The sequence below is a fragment of the Equus caballus genome, chromosome 25 (assembly GCF_041296265.1).
Source record: "Equus caballus isolate H_3958 breed thoroughbred chromosome 25, TB-T2T, whole genome shotgun sequence".
NCBI lineage: Eukaryota > Metazoa > Chordata > Mammalia > Perissodactyla > Equidae > Equus > Equus caballus.
In genome coordinates this window covers 38,513,947-38,536,453 of record NC_091708.1, presented here as the reverse complement: position 1 = coordinate 38,536,453, position 22,507 = coordinate 38,513,947, and the positions used below count along the sequence as shown (strand labels likewise).

The 22,507-nt window shown below is 60.3% G+C and overlaps 1 protein-coding gene across 2 annotated transcripts in view; it reads right to left on the bottom strand.

Moving 5' to 3' along the window:
- Positions 1–2,089: 2,089 nt before the first annotated feature.
- The window catches only part of LMX1B (LIM homeobox transcription factor 1 beta), an 82,413-nt gene continuing 61,995 nt past the window's right edge, over positions 2,090–22,507 (bottom strand). Inside the window, exons 3-8 of one of the 2 annotated variants that reach the window (XM_023628892.2) lie at positions 11,468–11,700; positions 9,364–9,545; positions 9,087–9,164; positions 8,874–8,940; positions 6,822–6,965; positions 2,090–6,503 (exon numbers count right to left, since the gene is read on the bottom strand). In XM_023628892.2, the coding sequence (XP_023484660.1) occupies positions 6,346–6,503; positions 6,822–6,965; positions 8,874–8,940; positions 9,087–9,164; positions 9,364–9,545; positions 11,468–11,700 (862 nt within the window). In that variant the 3' untranslated portion in view covers positions 2,090–6,345. Of the gene's footprint in view, positions 6,504–6,800; positions 6,966–8,873; positions 8,941–9,086; positions 9,165–9,363; positions 9,546–11,467; positions 11,701–22,507 lie in introns of both variants that reach the window. The other variant, XM_070250560.1, reaches the window with a different exon arrangement.

Here is a 22,507-nt window from a genome sequence, read left to right as displayed (position 1 = left end):
TTGGCTGGAAGACTCAGTTTGGTCCTGCCTCTGTGCTGTGCAGTCTGGGCCGAGTGACTTAGTTTCTCTGAGACTTGGCGAGGCCACTCTCAAGGTGGGAGAGAGTGTCTTTGCTCCCCGGGTCCCTGAGCCTGGCCTCGGAGGACCAGATCAAGGGGCAAGAGAGTGTGGGCTTGGCGAGGCAGCCCGAGGCCGGGCAAGGCCATGGGTTTGCAGCCAAACCTGCTTTTGAACCCTGGTTCTGCTGCCCCTCCTTAGCTTTGTCGCATTGAGCCGGTCACTTCCTCCTTCGGAGCCTCGGGTTTCCCTTCTGGAACACGGGACTTTAATACCTGCCTCTCAGGGTTTCGAGGTGCAGAGGAGGAGAGGGCCTCAACATGTCTACACTCTGGGAAGCCCTGTGGCTGCAGAATCACCCAGAGGCTGGGGAGAGGGTGCAGGGTGGAGTGTGCCCCTAGGGGGCGCTAGTGCCTGCGGGCAGAGGCAGACAGGCCGGGGGTGGCTTCCAGGTGGTTCCTGGGGCAGGAGTCGGGAGAGGAGGCTGACAAGGAGCGAGATGGGTCGGGGAAGGGAGAGAAGAGTAGGACTTCAGGTCCGTGGACTTGAGGCCCAGAGGCCTCCCGGATGCACAGACGCACGCTGACGTACAGTGCTGTCCCCATGTGCGGACATACAGACATCTTCACCGACGCAGACGCACACGCAGACGCCGACTCCATACGCAGATCGGGACAGCCTTGCTGTAGACCCAGCTGTTCCCGACACGCTGACCCCTGTAGACACCCCGCTTCACGCACAGTGTACCGGAGCAAACCAAGCCGCAGAGCCACCTCCATAGACACGCATGCGCGCGCGCACACACACACACACACACACACACACACACACTCACATACACTGATACTCTCCGAGGTTCTCTGAGGGACCCTGAGACTTCAAGGAAGATACTTTGAGAACCAAATTCCTTTGAGTCTCTGCCATGCCCCTTCCATCTGCCCCGGGTCCCACGGCCGTGTCCAGCCCCAAGCCTTCATGATGAGTCGGGGTCTGGCCTCAGATTCTGCATCCTCCATGTCGCACTTCCCGGGGTGAGCTCACCCACCTGTGCCTCAACGACCATCTACCTGGTTGTTGCACACCTGCTCGCTCAGCCTCCAGTCCCTTTGAGGCCCAACCCTGCCCCAGGACATCTCCACCTGGATGTCCCCGAGACCCTCAGCTTCACGTGCCCCCGACCAGAGGGCTCCAGGAACCTTGATGCTCCCTGGACTCCCCTCCCTCATCAATATCTCTGGGATATGTCCCCTTATTTCTCCCCCTTCTTACCACCCTAGTCAAAGCCATTGTCATTTTCACCTATGAGACCCAACTGACCTCCCTGCCTCCATCCAGTCCACATGATCTAATTAGATCTCTTCTCCACCCAGCAGCAGGGCCCTGGATGGTCTGGCCTCACCTCCAGCCTCATTGCTTCTCCCTCACCACGAAACTTAGCTATTCTCGAAGTTTAGGAGATTCACAAGAGTTTGCCCGCCCGTGAGGTTTTGCACAAGCCTGGGGCACTCCCAGACACTCCTCCTCCCCACTCAGTCTTTGCCATGCTGGTTAACTTCCTACCCCAGCTTATTATGTAGCTTCTTCCGGGAAGTCTTCCATGATGCTCTGCCCCTCCAGGTGAGGTTGGGTAACCCTGTAACATGGCCTCACTGTGCCTCAGCTGAGCTCATACCACACTGTCTACCTCCTTGAGGCAGAGACCACCGATCCCAGGTCCTCAGCCTGGTGGCTGGCACTTAAGAGGCCCTTCATTGGCTGGTTGAATGAATGAATGGATGAGTGAGTGTTGGGGACTGGGATAGAGTAGGATGGGACGGATGCATTTGTTTTTGAAGGATGGAGATGGTTCAGGATGAGGATGGGGAGAGGAGGATTATGGGATGGGGCAAGGAATGGGTTGGGCAAGACCAGGGACCCCAAGCCCTCTCTCCTCCTGATCGGCTGTCCCTGGTGCCCATCTTGGAACCTCCCATGTCTCATGTGGGACCAGCTCAGGCCCAGCACAGCCCTCCCCCCAAGGAGAGGCAACACGGGCGTGTACAGGTTGGTTTATTTACAAATATACTGACGTCTCATCTTTTTTTGTTGTTGTTTCCATTTTCTGCTTTGTGGGAAGAGGCAGAAGGTGAGAGTGGACGGCAGGGTGGGGGTGGTGATGTGGTAAATGCTAATAAATAATTTAACAATGACAAGTTATTAAATAAAATGTGTCTGGGGATGGTGGGTGGGCAGTGAGAGTCTGTACAAGGAAAAAAGAATGGCTGGTGGCCCGGTCCCCACACCTGGCTGAGCTGGGCTCCCGCAGGACCCCCGGTGGGGGTGGGGGCACCAGCAAAGAGGCTCATTGGAAACGGCACCTTCCGAGGGCCAAATGTGGGAGGGTCCTTCCTGCTCCCCCGGCCCCGGGCCGCGGGTGCCCGGGAGTGTGGGTGTGCAAGCCTCCGTGTGCGTCCAGGTGTGAGTGTGTGCCTGTGTGCGTGCGTGAGCGTGGACCCTCTTCCCCACAGGGCAGCGTGAGCCCCAGAGCTGCAGGTTCCCCCAGAAAGGAGGGGTGATGCTCACCCCATGTGGTGCCCAGAGCTCGGGCTGGGGCCGGGCAGGGCTCACCGGGGGCGAGTGAGGCAGCCTCCCAGCTAGCGGGCAGCTGAGCCCCCTAAAGGAGAAGAGGCTGCCCCCGACCTCGTGATGGGGGCCTGACCCTGCTGGGCCCTGCTCACCTGGATGCAGTGGGCCCCCCACCTCCTCCAGGAAGCCTTCCAAGGTGGAAGGGGGTGCACCGACCCTTCTCTTACAGGCTCTGCTGGCCCCGCTGTCTGACCCTTGGAACCACAGTGTCCCCCTGTCTGTGCGGCCTCCCTCGGAGGCCCCGTGGAGCAGGCAGATGAGGCTCTCGCTAGGGGCAGGAGCCCGCCTTCTTGTTCTTCTTCTGCTTCCACTCGCTGTGTTACTGGGGGCAGATTCCTTCCTCTCTCCCAGCCTCGACTTACCCGTCAGGGAAGCGGAACTCAGCTTTTCTCCGACACTCGCCCTGCCCACCTCTCACTTTCGACCTCTTTCTCCGGAGACCAGACCATTACCTCCTCTTCCCTTGGGCTCTCCACCCCGGTGGTCCCACATCACAGTGGGTGTTGGGGGTGGTCCTGGCTACTCGCTGCCCCCGCCCCCAGCCGAGGCTGCACTTCTTCCACGTGAAGTGGGAACAGCCTGCTCAGCTCAGCTCACCCCCAACCCCCACAAGGCTGCCTGGCTCTGTGCGCTCCTGCTGGGCAACCTTAAACACTTGCCTCCCTTCTCTGAGTCAGGTTCCTCCCCTGAGAAGTGGGTCTCCAGCAACGTCTGGACAGGGCTGGCTCGGAGTCTGCATGCCTCTCCTAGGAGATGGTCCCTCAAGGGCGGGCCCTACCTCTCGTTCATCTGTGTCCCCACGCCCGGGCCAGGGCCGGGAAGAGTGGACACCCGCGTCTGGGGGAGCCTGAGGGAGCCTGGGGGCAGTGAGCTGCAGCACACAGGGCAGGAGTCACCCAACCACGGCGGACGGGCCGTCTCTGGCACGAGGGGCTCGGAGGTCCCTCTGGCTCTGACAGTCTGTGGGTCCTGAGTGCAGGGTCCCTGTACCAGCTCCTGGTGGGGGCAGAGCCTGAGCCAGACTCAAGGCTGTGAGGCCCCAGAGTGGGAAGAGGCACACCCCTCTCCTGGAGGCGACTCCCCAGAGGCGGGGCGGAGGGGCTGGCCTGGCGTCCCTGTTCTCCTCTGTCACCGACTGGCTGTGAGAGGTCTGGTCCCCTCCCTTCTCCTGGCCAAAGTTTCCCAGCTGCAAAATAATGCAGTGGACCAGATGACCCATTCCTGAGGTTCCTTCCAACTTCAAGAGCCTGGGGGAGAAGGGCCAGGCCTCCTGGGGGTGGGGGCGTCTACCCCTGGACTCGTGTGACTGTGTGACCACAGAGGAGGAAGGGAAGCGTCTCTCAAGAAACTAGCATGGCTGCCTAAGGGTCCAGGACCAAGAGGCACAGAGCCCGGAGGACCGAGGCTGCAGAAGGACCAAGGACATCAGCTGAGCTCCTGTGGGAACTCCATGTGGAGGAAGAGCCCAGGAGGGGGAGGCTGGCTGCTCGGGCCCAGGGCGGGCGCTGAGCCGCATGCCCCCAACTGTCCTGCCTTGGTGAAGAGCAGGGCGAGGCATGAGTGCAGAAGCCCAGGAGGGCCGGGGAGACTGGCCCAGGACGCTCTGGAGGGGCTGAGGTCCCCCCAGTGGACAGAGGAGCAAAACCACAGAGCAGGTTGGCGAACTCTGAGGACCCCAGGGAGGGCCAGGCAGATGCGCCCAAAGGCAGGGAGAGACACCCATTGTCCTACTCACTCCAAGGCTGGACCAGGCAGACCTCAGCGTGGTGGCCAAGGGCTCGGGTTAGAATTAAAGGCAGGGCTGTGAGCACCTGGCTGAGGACACAGTGACCACCAGGGGCCAGGGAGGGGTCGCTGAGAACAGGGCCTATCAGCCTGACCTCGCTTCCTCTTTTGACAGGGAGTAGATTAGGGGCAGGGGTGATGGAGCGTATCTGCCTTCCAGCGGGCACTCGGCAAGATGGGGTGAAAGTGCGGTGGGAACCCACCATCCAAGTAGGACTGGTTAACGGGGCAACGCCAAACAGGAAGAGGCCCCAGGGGTCCACGCTCCCGGGGTGAGATGCACAGGGCCGACTCCTCACTGGGCAGATGTGCTCAGGAGGGAGAGCAAAACAGTGGTCACGGAGCTGGGGTGCAGAGAAACTCCACGAGCTGGACTGAATCAAACAAGAGGAAACGTAACAAGAAAAAAACGCAAGGTCCTTTACGGGGTCTAAACAATAAATACCCTCTTCCCTACCATACACACAGAGAAGAGAGATGTGGCTTAGCCGACATGTGTGTTAAGGTCAGGGAATTTCGTTACAGAAGGGCAGGGTGAGTTTCCAAAGTCATTGGATCTTGGGCCACATTAACAGAGGCAGAGCGCCTAAAGCAGGGGAGGGGATGGGCCTGCTCACTTTGGCTGGCTGATGTCAGTGGGAAGACTGGGTTATATCTGCTCCACACCTTTAGAGGGAAAGCTGGAGCTCAGTTGGGGGTACAGCTTTAAAAGGAAGGGCTGGAGGAGCTGGAAAAGCCTGCCTTGGAGAAGGGAGGACTCAGTTGAAAAAGGCAGAGGTGAAACCAGCAGAAAAGGGCAGCTGACTGGAGTGAAGTAGTGAGCTCCTTGTCACTGGAGGTACGTGAGGAGAGGCAGAGGTGGCTTGGGCAGGAGCCAGGCTTCAGGTGGAATGCCCAGTGAGTGACTTTTGAGGTCCCTTTCCACCTGGGGTTCTGCCATTTGGCCTGACTCTACCTGGTTTGCGGGCTCCGTCTCTCCCTTGGAGCTGGCTGGGGCTGGGCCATCCTGCCTGCCCAGCAGCCCCATCTGGGCTCGGACACATCTGGATCCACGTGCTTCAAGCCTGCCCCATCCTCTCCCTTTCCTCCTCCCCTCCCCCTTGCTCCCCTATTGTTCTAAGAAGAGGGGTCCCGGCCCCGACCTGGCCTCGTCCCCTTTCCTGGGCTGCTCCACAGAGGCCTCGCTGTCTCTTGCAGTGTCTCTACAGATCTCTGTGCGGGTCTGCGTGGGTGTGCCTTTAAGTGTATGTGTGCACTGGAATGTGTGTCTTGGTCCCTTGGAGTCTGCCTGGGCTCAATCTACCCCCGACCCCCGTGACTCGGTGGGCCTGGCGCCCCACAGGCTCTTCCCCACTTCTGCTCCAGGCTCGGGCGGGGAGGGGTGACACTAGGCAGCAGGTCTGCCCGCGGTGGGAGGCAGGGCTCCCTACAGGTAACCGCCCACAACATCGTCATCCTGAGGCACCCAGGGCCCCTGCCGGCCCAGGCCCAGGCCGTGGAGGTTGGCTGGACACAGAGAGGACACTTAAAAAAATAGAGAGAATTTAAGCTTCCCAAAAAAGAGATGGGGAGGGAGAGGAGGCGATGGAGGCTGAGGTGGGGCTGGGGGGCAAGTGGCATCCGCGAGCTCTGGGTCCCCGGGAGTGACGTGGTCTCGTGGGCAGGACACAGCCCCTGCCCAGGCTGCGCCCGTCTGCCTGTCTGGCGGTGCCGAGCGGGCGCCGTGGCCAGGCCCGGCCGGCCCAGGGGAGGGCACCGTATGGCTGTCTGCAGAGTCCGTACGGGCGGCAGGGCCGGGGCGCCGAGGCTGGCTGTGCTGTGCGCCGCAGTCCCACCCCAGGACCCTCGCCCAAGCGTCCGTGCGCCCGGCTGCTGCTCTCAGGAGGCGAAGTAGGAACTCTGCATGGAGTAGAGCCGGTCAATGGGGTTCCCCACCCGCGCCTGCAGGGAGCCCACGTCCGAGGAGCCGAGGAAGCAGTCGCTGAGGCTGGTTAAGGAGGTATCGCTGTCGATGTCGTGGAAGATGGAGTCGTTCCCTGCGGGGCAGACGGGGCATCAGGACCGGGGTGCAGGCTTTCGGGGGCTCTGTCGGTCCTGCGGGGTATGTGGTCGGAGGGGAGGGGGACAGGATGACCTGCTGCCGTGCCTGACCAAAGGGGCTGGGGGCTGTGGGTGGGACCTCAGGGTGTCGCCTTCCTGTCCGGAGGAGGCAGGTGGGCTGTGCTGGCCCCTGCCTGGGTCCTGGGGGGACAGGCGGCCGTCATGCTGCCAGGCCTGCCCAGGCAGCAGGGGCAGGGGTGGGGCCGGGGTGGGCGGGGGGTGGGGAGGCTTACCATAGGGGTTCATGTGGTCACCTGGCATTTGGGGCGGCGTGAGGCCCTGCTGGAAGGGGTCGCTGCTGCCGTAGGGGCTCTGCTCCATGGCCACGATCTGCTGCTGTGGCGGGGCCAGCGGCGTGTAGGAGGCCATCATGCCCTCCATGCGACTTGACAGGACCTCTGGGGACAGAGCACACCTTCACCGATGGGCCCTGCCCGCCCTGTCCTGAGCCCCCACAGATGTACCCCAGGCATCCCCACTGACCTCCCACATGACCCCCAGTCCAGGGGGCCAACTGCCGTCCCTCTGACCTTCTCTGGACTTGCCCAGGGACACGCCCTGGCCCGCCTGAGGCCTACGGCCTCCCTGGGCCCCCAGGGCCACTGAGCCAGACATCTGACTGTCTCCCCACCAGCACCCCCACACCCACCTCCAGCTCCTCTTCCAGGATTCAATGATCAAAGGGCAGAGCCCCCCTACCTCCTCCCTCTGCCAATGCCCCGCCCTCCAGGCTCAGGCCCCAGGGGACAGACACAGTGAACGCCCTGCACCCGAGAGCATAGAGACGGGGCCCACACCCAGGCCAAAGAGGCTCAGGGAAGGCTTCCTGGAGGAAGGGGCCCCCTACTCCCGAGGGGGCTCCACAGGCCCAAACGGGGTCAGGCTTGCCAGGCTGGAGGGCAGCAGAGGCAGGGAGGAGGGACAGCGCCGGTGGGAGTGGGGAGCCCAGTCCACGGGCCAGAGCTGGAGGAGGAGGGAAGGCCGGGTGGGGGAGAAATGGCGTGGGGGCTGAGCAGAGTGAGGACAAACTCCCAGGCCGCAGGAGGCCAGGGGAGGGCTTGGGGGGTGGAAGGGGAACTGTGGAGAAAGGCTGGGAGGGGAGAGGACAGAGGCGGGGCCCTTGGGAGGAGGAAGTCAGGGGGAGGGGCCGGGTCCCCATCAGGGTATTTGTGGGAGAGACTATAGGAGGGGCCTTAGGGACACCGACAAGAAACCACTGCCTGACTTGGTGACTGAGCAGACATAGCATGTAGCATGGGAATGGTGAGAGGTGACGTGGCGGCAGGGGCAGCAGTGTGGAGCACAGTATGAGCCAGGAGGAGCTCGAGGGGACTATGGAACGTTCTGGGGGAGGCTGCGTCTAGGAGGCAGCTGGGAGCACGAGAGGGCGGCACAGCTTGGGGGCTGCAGGAAGATCTGAGGCAGTGGCTGCAGCCCCAGGAGGCGGGGCTGTCTCAGGAGAGGGAGCAGAGAAAGAACTGGGCTCCGAGGCCACTGCCTTGAAGGCCTGGGTGCAGCCGGGGACACTAGCCTGGCCCCCAGAGGCCTGACAGAAGGAGCCACCATCAGTGCCCTGGTGTCCATCCCGGGGCCCCTGTCTACCTGGGAGCAGATGGCTCTGGGGCCCCACTCCGCTTTAGCAGTCTCAGGGGCTCTCTGTGCCCTCCCTTCAAGGCCTTGAAGGCTCCATGTCCCCATGGGGCCTGGGAGACCAGCCCTGGCCCACGATGTGGAATTTTGGCATAGCCCAGTGTTGGGGGACCTGGCCCTCGCCCTTAAATTTGTCCCTCACCACCCAGCAGGAGCTCGTCCTGGACCCTCAACACCCTGCAGACTTTCTCTGGAGACTTCTGCTGCATTCTAACGTGGGCAGCAGGGTGCATGGTCATGCTAGCACCGGCCTAGGAGCTCCTTGCTCAGGGCTGAGGCCTGGCTTTGCCCCTGACCAGCTGAGTGATCCCGACAAGTCCCTTGGTCTGAGTCTGTCTCTTCATATGTGAAAAGGGATGCGACAGTGCCCTTCCTCCTGGGGATCTGGGAGAATTCAGAGAGACGGAGAGCATCGAATGGCGAGAACAGTGCCTGGCACACGGTGACGGGGAGGCAGCGGTGGCCGTTTGGGGAAATTCTGCCACCCCTCCAGGCTGCCCACCCTGCCATCTGTGCTCCTCTCTACTTTATTGATCTCAGCTGGTTCCAAGGCAGAAGTTGCCCGAGCTCCGAGGGCCTTGGTGGAAGGTTTCCTGGGAGTCTCGTCACCAGGGACTGGAGCCCGTCCCCACCCCCGGCCCCCAGCCCCGGCTCACCTTGACCCAGGCGCTGCGAGTTCTGCTGCTCCTGCTGCTGCTGGTGCCGCCGCGCCAACTTCTTCATCTGCAGGAGACACAGCTGGGGCCGGTCCGCCTCCGCCCTGTTCGTTCCCTGCCCCACCCACACCCCCACATCAGGCCCCGGTGGCTCTTCGGCCTGCTCCCCTCCACTCCACCCATGCCCGGCACGGGTGGGAGGGGGCCTCTCACCTTGGCTCTTTGGTTCTGAAACCAGACCTGAACCACGCGCACGCTGAGGCCCGTCTCTGCCGCCAGCGTCTCTCGGACCTGCCCGGAGAGAGGGAGACAGGTCAGGCCCCCGTGGGGCCCGGGGTGGGGTGCCACCAGGAGGGGACGCGTCTAGGGGGACTGTGGGACGGGTGGGAGGCGGAGGGATGTCCTCACCCCCAGCGAGGGCGGCAGGGGAGGTGTCTGGAAAGGCGGCGGGGTGGGGTGTCCGGCCCGCCCCACCCTGGCCACCCCTCACCTTCCGGCAGGGCTTGGAGGAGACCTCGAATGAGGCCTTGAAGGCTCTTCGCTGCTGCGTGGTGAGGATGGTCCGTGGCCTCTTGGGCCTCCGCGGGTCCTTCCCGTCATCCCCGCTGCCCTTGCTCTGGCTGCCCTGCCCCTTGGCCGGCTTCATGTCCCCATCCTCGTCCTCGCTCTTTACTGTGGAGGACACAACCCAGCCCGTCAGCCTTGTACAGCTGTGTACAGCCTTGAACCCCTGCTGCCTGGTGGGATCCCGTCACCTCCTGCCCACACCGGCCACGCTGGCCTCCGGCCCCCTGCAGACCCGGCCCAGTATGTGGAGCTTGGAGGAAACGGGTCCCCACGGCACTAGCCCAGAGCCAGCAAGGAGACTCCGGGGAGCCTGCTTCCTTGAAGCTTCCAGGCACTAAGACCTGACAGGCAAAAACACACACTCTAGATGTTCTCCCAGGGGAGTCTTCATGACTGTGGCGTGCACACACATGCACACACACACACACACAGGTGCACTCACCCACCAGCACTCGCACATGCAGACTGGCACGTGGACCCACAAACGTAGAGCATGTGCAGCTCACAGACATATTTACACACACACAGGTGCACGCTCACAGGCAGAGACATACAGGCATGCACACACCTGACAGGCACACACACATGTGCATGCAGAAGCACGCGTATTCACCCAGAGACACACCCATGCCTACCATGCACACACAGCCACTTGCACACCCTGGAGTTGTGGATCTCAGAGATGCCAGTGCCAGACAGACAGCACAGCTTCCCCACCACGTGCCTCCTGCTGCCCCCACCCCGAGCCTGAACTAGTCTCCCGTCCCCAGGCCTGTCTTCCTCTAAGCATGAGCCCCTGTGGGTGGGGCCGGCCCCTCCCTCAGAGACCCCTCCCCCGGCCTGGTCTGAACAGGCCAGTGGTACCAGGCCAGGGTCTGCTCTCCCACAGGAGTCCAGGCAGCTACAGTGGTGCCCTGCCCAGGGATAGACAGAGGGACAGATGGATGGGGAGCTCACTACCTCCACCAAGGGCCCCGGCAGTGACAAAGCCCTTCTGTATGGGCAGATCCTGTGACCGTAGGCTCTCGGTTACCCCAAGGGCCCCAGTGGACCAGGGCATCTCCTCTCCACGCTCCCGGCTCCAGCCTCTCCCCACCACCCCAGGAATGACAGGGCGCAGCCACCTCCCTGGCTTTTCCCTCCTAAGACTTGTTCCCAGCTGGCCCTGCCCTTCCTGCCAAGAGGGCTCCACACTCCATACGGAGTCCTTCTGGGAGCCGGAGCGGAGTAGAGAGGTGCCTTCAGCCTGGGAAATGGGGTCTTTCCCTCTCCCCGAGGACCCAGGCCCCACACCAGGAAACAGGGAACGGCTCAGGGCTCCTGCTCCCCAATGCTGAGGGCTCTAGGGGGGCCGATGGCAAGCGGACACATCAGATCCCGGCCCCTGGGACATCAGCAGCCTGCAGACCCGGTGCTGGCAGAGACCCCATGGTGCTGGGCCTCCAGGGGGCCTCGCAAGGAAAAGAGAGGGGGAGGGGCGGCGGGCCAGAGAGCAGGGTGTATGTGCACATGTGTGCAAACCACGGTACCCGTGAGTACATGGACAAACGTGTGCTGCCATGTGTGGAGGTGCTTAGGGCAGGCGTGTCCTGGGTCAGGTGTGCACACGCATGTGTGTGTGCATGTGTGTGCCCCTGGATGTGAGCTTTTGCATGCTTGGGCATGTAAGCACATGTCTATACATGTCTGTGTGTCTGTGTATAAACACTCCTGGGCCTGCGTATCCGCACATGCATTTTATGTGCTTGTAGGTGTGCATTTGTGATCACATGCACGTATGCATGGGCACGGGTATGTGTGCCTTGGTGGTAGTGTCCGCAGGTGCATTTGTGTGCCAGTGGGGGTGTGCACACATTAGTGTCCGTGTGCATGTGTGTCTGTGGACACCAGTACACATATGCACACGGATGGGGGTGTGCTGTCTGTGGGCCTGGGGGCAGGAGCGAGCCTCTCCGGCACGGGCACCCCGCATGGCACCCCACCAAGCGCCCTCCTTGCCGCCTGCCCCAGCTCCCGGCATGGCTCACCCGAGTCGGACTCGTCGGGGCTCACGGAGCTGAGCAGGTCCTTCTCCTTCTCGTAGTCGCCCTTGCACAGCAGCTGGCCCTCCTTGAGCACAAACTCGTCGCCCTTGCGGAGCTGCCGCTCGCACACGCAGCAGCAGAAGCAGCCCAGGTGGTACACGCACTCCAGCGCCCGCATCACGAACTCGGTGGGCGCGATCTTCTCCATGCAGCCGCTGCACTTGGCCGCGAAGAGCCTGCGGGTGCACAGAGCGGGCATGCTGGCCGGGCGCAGGGGTCCCTCCCAGAGGCCACTGCCCACCCAGGGCCTCCCCCTCCTGCCTCCCTGACCGTCCAGCCCGAGTGGGAGAGACCCTCCCTGGGCACGGAGCCAGAGAGGGGCAGGGCCTGCAGCCTTCCCCTTCTGGCTGGCCAGCCCCACGGCCCGTCCCACGGCCCCTGCCCAGAGGTGCCCTCTCGGCTGTGTCAGCTCAGGGCCCTTCCTGCTCAGAGACACAGTAGCCACTAGAGGGCAGAGTGTAGGGTCAGCCTGGACCTTCCCCCAGAGTCAGGTGCCATCAACGCTCACTCCTGGCCCTGCTCTTCCTCCTCCCTGCCCCTCCCTCACCCCAATGTCCAAGCAATCCTTGGGCCTGCCCAACCCACCCCCAAGCCTTGGCCCCTCCTTTCCTGCCCCAGCGGCTGCCCCAGTCCCCTGCCTGGGCTCTCAGCCCCTCCCACCCATCAACTCACCCTCCAGGATGAGAGCCAGAGGGATCTTTCTAAACCACATATTCTGATCACGCCACTTCCCTGCTCCAGACTCTTCCATGGCTCCCTAGTGCCTTTGGGACAACATCCAAGTGCTTGAGTCTGGCACTCAAGGCCCTCAGGATCCTGCCTCGTCTCCCCCAGGCTGTGCCCCACGGAACAGCCTGCAGTTTCTCCAGAGCACTGTCACACTGGCCTTCCCACATGCTCTTTCTCGGCCGCTTGGCTTCGCCAACACCTACTCAGCTCTCGTTTCAGCTTAGGCATCTCCGCCTGCACAGAGGTGTTCACTGAGCATGTCGGCTCGCCAGGTGCCCTTCTAAGCACTGTGTGTGCAGAAATGCGTTCAATATTCGCAAAAACCCTGCGACCCAGGAACGAATATTAATCCCATTTTAGAGATTAGGAAATTGAGGTGCTGACAGGCAGAAGCACCTGCTCAGGGTCCCCGGGGTGGTAAATGATGGACCCGACTCTGAGCCTGGGCCTGCTCTGGTCCCTCCATGACACAGTGGATCTGTCTTCCATCTCCCAACAAAGCTGGGCAGGGGCCTCCGTGCCTCGGCCAGCGTGCGCATGTGCAGAAGGGTCTGAGCAGCGTGACCCTCCTCTGCCCACCCCTACTGACCGCTCCTCCAGGCCCCTCATCCCTGTCACGTGCCCTGCTCTGTGGGAACTCAGCCTCAACAACACTTTGATGGAAAAATTTATGAAGAATCAAATTATTGCTGCTGGGAGGGAATTAAAACCATTTTTCATTCCCCACGTCCCCGGGCCACGTCTGCGGGCGCCACCTTGGGAGTGCTGCGCACATCCCATCCCTCTTTATGGCTCGCCATCACAGGCACAGATTACAGCTGCAATTCTCCACTAATCGGTTCTGGAACAGAAACGGCCATAAATGCAAGGCACTCGGCCTGCCTCCCTTCCCGGGGCTGCCATCAGCACCGCCCACGGCGAGCTGCTGGGGCGCGTGGACAGGGCCAACCCCAGCTCTGCCCGTTGCCCTGGCACCAGCCACAGCACTCAAATTGGGGACATCCCAGCAACCCCTGCCACCCACCTCTATCCTACCCAGCAGGCTCCTACTCATCCTGCAATGCCCAACTCCAACGCCACCTCCTCTGGGAAGCCTTCTTTGACGCCCTGGTCTGGGGGAGATAGCCTCGTCTTTGCTCACCTGAGCCTCAGTTCCCTGTACTGTAAAATGGGGATGTCAACAGGACCTCCCTCAAAGGGCTGTCGTCAGGATGCAATGATACTGAGCATGTAACTGGGTGAGTGAGGGTCACATCGGAGTGACAGTGCATGCCCCTTTCATCTCCCAACTCCACAAGGCAGGACCTGGCTCCACCTGATCCTCCAGGAGGCCTCAATGAGTGTTCGAGAAGGTGAGTGAAGGCTTGGGGTGGGCTGACGCTCAGGCCAGGCTGTCTGCTCCAGGAAGACAGGACCCCACCAACCCACACAAGACATGACTTTGCAAGAAGAACATGAGCTGGATTTTGACACCAAGTTGGCCCTTTGGCTGGATACCCTTGTTCAGGGGACAACCTACCCAACTGTCCATGGCAGCCTGAGGCAGAGGCCTCGAGGAATCTGGCTGGCCGTCCAGCCCTGCCAAGAGAGAGGCTGGGGAAGGAGCCCAGGTTTGCAGAACCTGCTTCTCTGACACAAAGGATGCCCCTGCCCTGCTCCCCCTTCACTGTCCCTCTGTCTGTCCCCATGCTCCACCTCCTGACTTAGGGGCCCACTAGGTCTGCAGCCTGGCCTCTGTGGCCCATGAGCGGATAGGCACTGGCCGCATCTATGTGCCAGCAAGGCAGGGCCAGGGTCCTAGGCTGCGGTCAGCAGGCCTTTGTGGTTCCCAGCAAAAGGGGTGGGGGCAGCAGGGCGAGTGACCCGCATTTGCAGCCTCCGCCACCGCCACCGTGCAGGCTGCGTTCAGAAGAGCGAAGAGCCGTGCTAATGCCTTGGCAGCAGGGGGTCGATTGCTACTTTCTCCAAACTCATCAACACAATCTATTATTAATACTTCTCCAAAGGCTCGGTGCCGCCATTACGGAGGCAGCGCCAGCCACCCGGGGCATCATCTGTTATCTAGATTGCAAAAACTCAGGAAATAAAACACGATGCACACACTTTATAAACGGAATGTGCCATCCGTTTGGTCTCCAAGCATCTCTCCACCCAATAAAACATCGGGGGGGATGCATGAAATACTCACTCCCAATTACCGGGCTGCCTTTGTCTACCATGCTGGGTGAGAGCTACTAACGGCATGTGGGAGGGGCTGGGGGCACCAGCGGGGTCCCCTCCTCTCTGTGAGCCCCGACTCCCTGCCTCCATGCCTCCCACCCTGGAAGGATTGGTGGCACTGAGAAGCAAGCCCAGCCATAGACAGGTGGCAGTGGAATCAGATGGACTCAGAGGCAAGGCCTGGTCCCACCACTTGCTGGCTGGTGACTGGGCAAGTAAAGTCAGCTCTCTGAGCCTCAGCTTACTTATCTGTATAATGGGCTCAACGCCGCTGCCTATTCTCAGTGTGGAGATGCAGTGAGCTGTCAGGGTAAAGCAACAAGCACAGAGGGTGGTCAGGGGGCCAGAGCAGGCTTTCTGAGGCCAGGAGCAGGCCCCTCCAGGAATGCTGCGTGGAAGCTGCAAATCCTGACCAGAGACGCAGAGCTGCTCAGGGTGAAAGGTTCTCAGCCTTCCTGCCTCCCTTCTGCTCCTCCCTGAGGGGCTCTGGAGCCCCCGGGGCGGGGTCGGGGCGGGGGGGGGGGAAGGCCCTGCCAGCAGCAAGGCCCTGGATCCAGCGCCCAGGTCCTGATCTCCATCCTGACTCGGGCTCACCGGCTCTGTGACCTTGGGCAAGCCTGAGTGTCAATTTCCTCATCAGGAAGATGGGGACAATAGTTCCCGCTCCCCAGAATTGTGCTGGGCATTCCCGATGGGTGTGTTTCTGCTTGCACACCTGGGCTGGGAGGCCGGGATGCGGCAGGCCCTGGGGGTTAGGGGATGGTGGGGTGCCGTGGGGGGGCACTCCAGAGCTCTGGCCCAGGGGAGCTGCCTGAGGCTTCCCCTCTGGCCGCCTCGCTCTCTCGTGTCAATCTGTCCCCCACCTCCCCCCTCCCCGTCCTGCTCCTCCCCCAATCCAGAAGCTTCAGACCGAGAGGGCAGCTTGGTGACCACAGCACAGGCCACGGGCTGGCTGGCGACCCACACAAGCCCTCGCCCATTCTTCACGGAAACCTCCAAGCCCCGCGTCCCGCCGTCCCTACTTCCCGGAACGCCATCCCCCCCCCCCCCCACCCTGTGCCCCACAAACAGCTGCTTCTTTTGAAGGATTTAGCTTGGGCACCCCTTCCTCCAGGAAGCCCCCCTTCCTCTCTCCAGTCTTGGATGATGTCTCCCTCTCTGAGTTCCCTATCCTCATGCCCCCCTCCCCGTTGTACCCTTTATCCTAAGGGCTCCACTTTACATATTTCCAGGTCCACCTTCCTCTCAGTCGCCTCTGTATCTTAGGTACTGACCACACAAAGCCCCACACATGCTAAGGTGAGCAATAAATGTTGAATGAATACTAAACCAACCAATACAGTCCTGTTCCGCCTGTGAGGTAGGGCATGTCAGTCTTAACCCCCAATCTGGTCTGGTGGGAGCCCCCCCTGCCCACCTGCCCCTGGGGAGACAGTGCCACCTGGGAGGGGAGAAGTGTGTGGGGCCGTGGGAAGGGCAGGGTGCTGGAGTAGGCAGCCTGGGGGTCCATCCTGGCTCCATAACTTCTTTGCTGTGTGACTTTGGTCAAGATATTTAACCTCTCTGAGCCTCAATGTCTTCTCCTGTAAAATACGAATGATGGTTCCTGCCTACGGGGCTGCTGGAAGGCTGAGTGCATGTAATGCCTTGGCACCGTGCTGACATGACGAGGGCACTCCATGAGAGCTGGCGTCTGCCTTTCTCTAGTCCCGCGTGTGTCAACACGCCTTTGTTGATCACCCTTACTGGAGTCTCCACGATTCCTGGGAGCAGCTTCCCTGACCCCAGGTTCACAGGCCCCAACCACGCCACCCTCTCGTCACCACCCTGGGTTCAGGGTCAGTCCTGGCTTCTGGCTGGCCTGAGCTGGACAGAGCACTCCTGGCTCAATTCTCTGTCTGTCTCACTAACATGACTGAGCTCAATTAGCATCCACCTGCATCACCTCTTGACATCCTCAAGGACCCTAAAATGAAGATGCGGGTCCCCTCCCCATTCTACAGATGAGCACATGGAGGTGCAGAGGGCAGGTTCAAGGTCACACGGCAGCATCACCACATACGACCCCCCCTGCTCTGGGCATCCACCCACCTCTTCACTCATCAGTCCCCCTCCCGTGCTCTCTGGGTACCACGCCCATGTCTGTCTGCCCTCAAGGCTCTGAACACCCCAAGTTCTCATTACTCCGCCTAAGCCCGGCACCCAGTAGGTGTGGCTGAGGGTGTGGATTCTCTCTAAACCCAACTGAACATCCCCCCTGACAAACACACGGCCCTCCGCCCAGGATCGCCTGTGACTGCAGAGTACGGAGTTCCCTTTTTAGGGACATCTTTTCCTTGAAGAGTCCCAGGACATGAGCACACGTCTCCATCTCCTCTGAGTTTTTATTGGTTTATTTATTTAATGCTCAATTTATTAAACTCATAAAGCTAATAAAGAAAACTCTGAAAACCAATTTTTTTCTGGAGCATTTGAACATGGATTACAAATCGGATTAATTAATTTCTCTTAAACCACTGACAACTACAGGGACGCACACGGCACGGCTGATGCTGCTTCCTCTGATAACACTGGGGTCCTACCAGCCGGGGGGCCCACCCTCCTCTCCTCACGGGCCTTCACCCCCAGATCTTGGAGGCTGTACAGCACGCACCAGGGGGAATCCTGGCTCTGTCGCTTCCTAGCACTGGAAACTTACTAAGTCCCTTCTCCCCTCTCAGCCTCACTGTCCCCATCTGTTCAGTGGGGATAATGGCTGGGCACAAGAGACGGGCTCAGTAAGTGGGATCGCGACCACTGTCATCATGTCTCCCAGACTTCCAGCACCCATTCACTGCCCTTGCCAAGTGGAAGCTCCTCTGCCCCACCTCACTGTACTGCCATTGCCATACCCCATTGCTGCACTTTACAGTTTATGTAGCCCTTTGTTGGGTTCTCAGTCCAAGAGCCCCCAACAATTTCAGGAGAAGCCCGAAGACCTAATCATGGCACTCAAGGCCCCGCTCTTCCCCTGTCACACCTGGCCTCAGACCCTCTGCTCCAGCTGCCAGGTTTCTCATTGCTCCCTGAACTCAGCAAGGCCCTTCCCGTCTCCTTAACACTGAAAATTCCATCTGCCTCCAAGGCCTGTCTTCTCTCCCTCTTTCCTATGTTTCTTGTTGAACTCTTCTTCATCCTTCAAGAACCAATTCAAGTGTCACCTCCTCTGTGAAGCCTTTCCTGATGCCCACAGACCCAGATATTTGTGTCTGAGGCTCCCAGTGACCCAGAAATCAGGAAGTGGATCTAATTCAAATCCCTACCCCTACCCTGAGCGCTGGCATTGAGTTGGTGGTATTTGTTGAATGAATGAATAACCTTTCTAGAAATGAAATGAGCAGCCAAGTGGGACAAGAGAATATTGATACTCTGCTTTGAGGAGTCTGAGAATGCTAACAGGTAACAAGATGAGTGAACTTGTCCTCTTCTACCCCCGTCCCTTCACAACTACTCAACCTGGAGTCCAGTGTCCGAACTTTGATCAGGGAAGTTTTATACATGCTGCCTGTCGGCTGGGAGGCCTGCAGCACACCCCCCACTGCACTGCCAGTCCTCGTACACAGGGACAGCCCATGTGGGTTATTAACTGACCCCCTGACCATAAGTGGTTGGGCCACACCTGGACACCTGCCTCAATGTGGGCCAATCAGATGCTCCGTCCTGTGTCCCTTCCTTCTCCTGCTCATTCTAGAGCTCTCTGTCAGCCCCCTGGCTCAGAGGTGTGGTTTCCACATCTCCAGCATCAGCTGTGTGGTCTCGAGTCATTCACATCCCTTCTCTGAGCCTCAGTTTCCTCCTCTGTAAAACGGGGGTGTTGGTCCCTCCCTCGCCTGGGGATGGAGAACCTGGTGAGTTTTAGCCTCTGTGAGAAGGCCTGGCCCAGCGCCTGGCACAGAGGGCGCCGGCAGGTGTGGGCTCCCTCTCCCTCCCCAGTCTAAGTCTCACTGTGGTGCCTGGTACAGGCTCTGGAACCTTCCCTTTCTTACATCCCGTTTCAGTCTGAAGCTCCCAATCATATCATTGGGTCTGTGCTCTCCCAGTCTGTCTGTCTGTCCCTTTGAGGTATAGGCTTCTGTCAGGCCCTCGCTCAGGGCCACCCTGGGGACCAGGCAGATTCTGGGCCTGGTGTCCTTTAGAGCCTCTCCAGATCCAAATCCCACAGTCTCTGGAAACACTCCCTCCATGGGGACAGTGAGGCTTGGTGCCTGGAGCCACAGCCTCTCTGTCCCCACTGGCTATGCCTTGTCACATTCACCAGCAAACACCCATGGAGGCCGACTCTGAGCCAGGCTCACGCAAGATGCTCGGGGAACAGACTCAGACTGCATCTCGTCCTCTGGGAGCATCTGAGCGTGATGCATGCTTTGATGGGGTACATGTGGCAAGCTGGGGGGCACAGAAAGGCCTCATAGGCAACTTCCTGGAAAAGGCGACCTGACACCTAGTTCAGAACGTGGTTCTGGAGGCAGAGGAATGGTCTGAAGGGTCTGAATCCCAGCTCTGCCACTTACTGGCTGCCTGGCCTCGGGGCAAGCCATCTCCACTCTCTGAACCCGTCTTCCCATCTGAAAACTGGGGACCACAATCCCCACCTTACAAGTAATCACGATAGGTGTTTACCCTCTGCGGGTCACACCTCCTCACGGGCTGGTGGCCAGGATAACTGGATGGAATGGTCAGAGCACTCAGGAAGGGCCCCCACAGAGTAAGTGCTCAGGAAGTGGCTCATGGTAGTGCTGCTCCTGGACTGTGATGTCTGTGACCAGCCTGTTGGGGGATGAGCTGGAGTTCACAGGAGCCGAGGGGACAGGACCCTGGACACTCCTGGGGTTCCGGCTGCTGCTGCCAGAGGCTCCCCGTCGCTTGCAGTTGCTGATGGGGGCAGCAGGCATAGGGAGCTGCCCGGCTGCCTCCCTCCCCAACTCGTTGACATCTCCCCCACGTGCCTGCCGCGTCCTTATCATTCCGGGCGTAGCTGTTTTTTATTTTGAGACAAAAAGGGGCCTGTTGATGGGGATCCAACTCAAACCAGCTGCAAACATCTGCTTTGATGCGGCGGCGGCGGCGGGCCAGGCGGGCGGCGGCGGGAGCCGCAGGCGGGGGCCCCGGTGCGCGTGTCAATCAGGGGCTGGAATGCGCGGCGTGGCCGGGCGCTGGTCCGCTGGCCCCGGGCGCGGCCCCGCCGGCCTCTCCGCAGCCTCGCCGCGCCGGCCGGGCCTGCCGCGAGGGCAGCCCCGCGCTTCCTGCAGCCCGGCGCGCACACCCAGCTGTGCGGCCTGGCTCCTAGGCCCTTTGATCCGGGCCGGGGCGCTGTCGGGAGCCCCTAGCCGGGGCTGGAGGTCATAGGTCACAGGCCAGGGGCAGGGAGGGATGGGCACAGCCGGGAGCCCGGGGTACCATCCGGGGGCCATCCTGGCCAGGCAGGCACACGGTCCATGATTCCACAAATATTTATTTAGCGCCTACTACATGCCAGGCACTGTCTGGAGGCTGGGGATTGAGCAGTGGGCCAGACGGACAGTCCCTCCCAATCCCCCACCCCAGCTTCCATTCTAATGGGAGAGGGAAGAGGCGACAGACAGATAAATCCTGAGTGGACAGAGTATAACAAATGGTGGCAATGCGATGAAGAAAAATGAGGCGAGGAAGAACCATGGGGGAGGCCAGGGGTTTTACAAAGGGCAGTCAGAGGCCTTACTGAGATATCTGCGGGAAAGGGGTTGCAGGCAGAGGGAACAGCAAGTGCAAAGGCCCTGAGGCCTGAGTGTATCTAGAGTTGGAGAAACAACAAGGAGGCCCACGTGGCTGGAGCAGGTGAGTGAGTGAGTGGGGAGAGGGCTATGCGGTGCAGGTAGAGATAGGGGGCAGATCACGTCCGGCTTTGACTCCAGGGAGGGTTTTGAGCAGATAGGGGATGTGATTTGACTGACAATCAACCAGGTTCCTTAGGCAGCTGTGTGGGGGTGGAGAAAGGGGTGGGCACAGGGAGATGCTTTAGGAGGTAATCACAATCTAGGCGAAAGATGACGTTGGCTTGGACCAGGTGACAGCAGGGCAGGCGGCACTGAGAAGTGGTCCAACCTGGCACCTGTTTTGAAGGTAGACAGGGTCACGAGAGGATGTGAGAGAAAAGATGGAGCCATGAGCGAGCCCAAGATTTGGGGGCCTGGGCAACCAGAAGGATGCGTCTGCCATTCAGTGAAACGGAGACCCAGGCGGGGTGGGGGAGGGGGAATCGAGAGTGCAGGTCTGGACATGTTACGTCAGAGCTGCCATCTAACAGCCAAGTGGATGCATCCAGAGGGCAGCTGCATACACAAGCCTGGAGTGCAGAGAGAGGCCCAAGCCAGGAATACTGTTTGGGAGCTGCCAGGATAAAGACACACACAGACACACGCTCGCACGCACAGATGCACTCTCTCTCACACATACACACACTCCTACAGACCGAGTTGCCGTGCACACATGGCCTGGCACCTGATTACCAGTCTCTCTCCTTTGCGGCTCTGACCCTTGGGGGTGTGGGAGCAAGGCACAGACTCTGCCCCAGGAGTCTCTTTTCCATCTGGGGATGCTGGGGACCAGACCTCTCCTGGTGACATCAGGGAAAGACAGTGGTCCAGGGCAGGGGCAAGGGCGAGCATCAGGTCCCTCTGACCATCCTCCCACACGCCCCTTCCTGCCCTCCGTGCAGGAAGAGCTGCCAGCAAGCCTGGGCCCAGGAGGCAGCAGAGGGCGTGTGAGCTCTGGGCCAGGCCCCGGCTGAGGGCTTTACCTGGACCGTTGCATCAACCCTCAGCTGATGCTTTTCCCTCTTCTTTCTGCCCCTTCACTGGCGAATCAACCCACCGATGATTCTTTTATTCACGCATCCACCTAACATTCCTTGAGCGCCTGCTAGGAGCCAGGCCCCAGGCTGGGCCCACAGTAGGAGCTTTCTCCTCCCACCTGCTCATCAACTCCTCCAAGCTGACCCCAGGCCCCCCTCCCCCATTCCCACTGAGGCCACCAGCTCCTGGTGGCCAAACCCAGCAGCCATTTTTATTGTTATTACTACTAAGATTTATTGAGTGTTTCCTACATGCCAAGCTCTGTGCCTTATTTGCACATGGACTCCTCCCCCATCAGACCCCTGAGAGGTGGGTACTGCCACTCTCTTCTCACAAGAGCGGAAAGTGGTGCTCAGAGCGGGTAACAGAGCCCTCAGCATCTGATCAGAGCTGGGGTGTTGGTCTCCTTCCTGCTCCTGCTCCCTGCCTTGCCTGTGAGCTCTGTGCCCAGGGAGGGCTGAGGGAGTCAGGGCAGGGTCTGATGAGGTGCAGACTTGGCCGGGTGGTGGCAGGGCTGTGGGTCAGGGAAGACTTCCCGGAGAAGGTGGCTTCAAAGAGCGCAAAGGATTATGGATGGAGGGAAGCTGTTGGGCTGGGATGGGAACAGGAGTGTCTGTGACTCCAGAGTTTGTGGGCTCTGTGGAGGAGCAGAAAGGCCATTCTGGGAGGGAGGGGTTGCAAAAAAGCAAGGCATGAAGAAAAGGGAGGCCAGGTTGAGGGTTAGGGGGACGGTGGGTCAGTCAGGTTGGAGCATAGGTGAGCACGGAGAAGGGTCTGGCTGGAGGCCTTGAATGTTGGGCTAAAGAAGATATAGATCAGGATGGGGCTGCTTGGTGGCACAGTGGTTAAGTTTGCATGCTCTGCTTCGGTGACCATGGGGTTTTGCAGCTTCAGATCCTGGGCATGGACCTAGGACTGCTCATCAAGCCCTGTTGCGGCAGTGTCCCACATACAAAATAGAGGAAGACTGCCACAGATGTCAGCTCAAGGACAATCTTCCTCAAGCAAAAAGAGGAAGATTGGCAATGGATGTTAGCTCAAGGCCAGTCTTCCTCACCAAAAAAAGAGAGGCATAGATCAGGTTTCTTTTGTTACCATCTACTCATCCATCCATCCATCTACCCACCCACTCATATAGCCACTGCATCCATCCATCTACCCACCC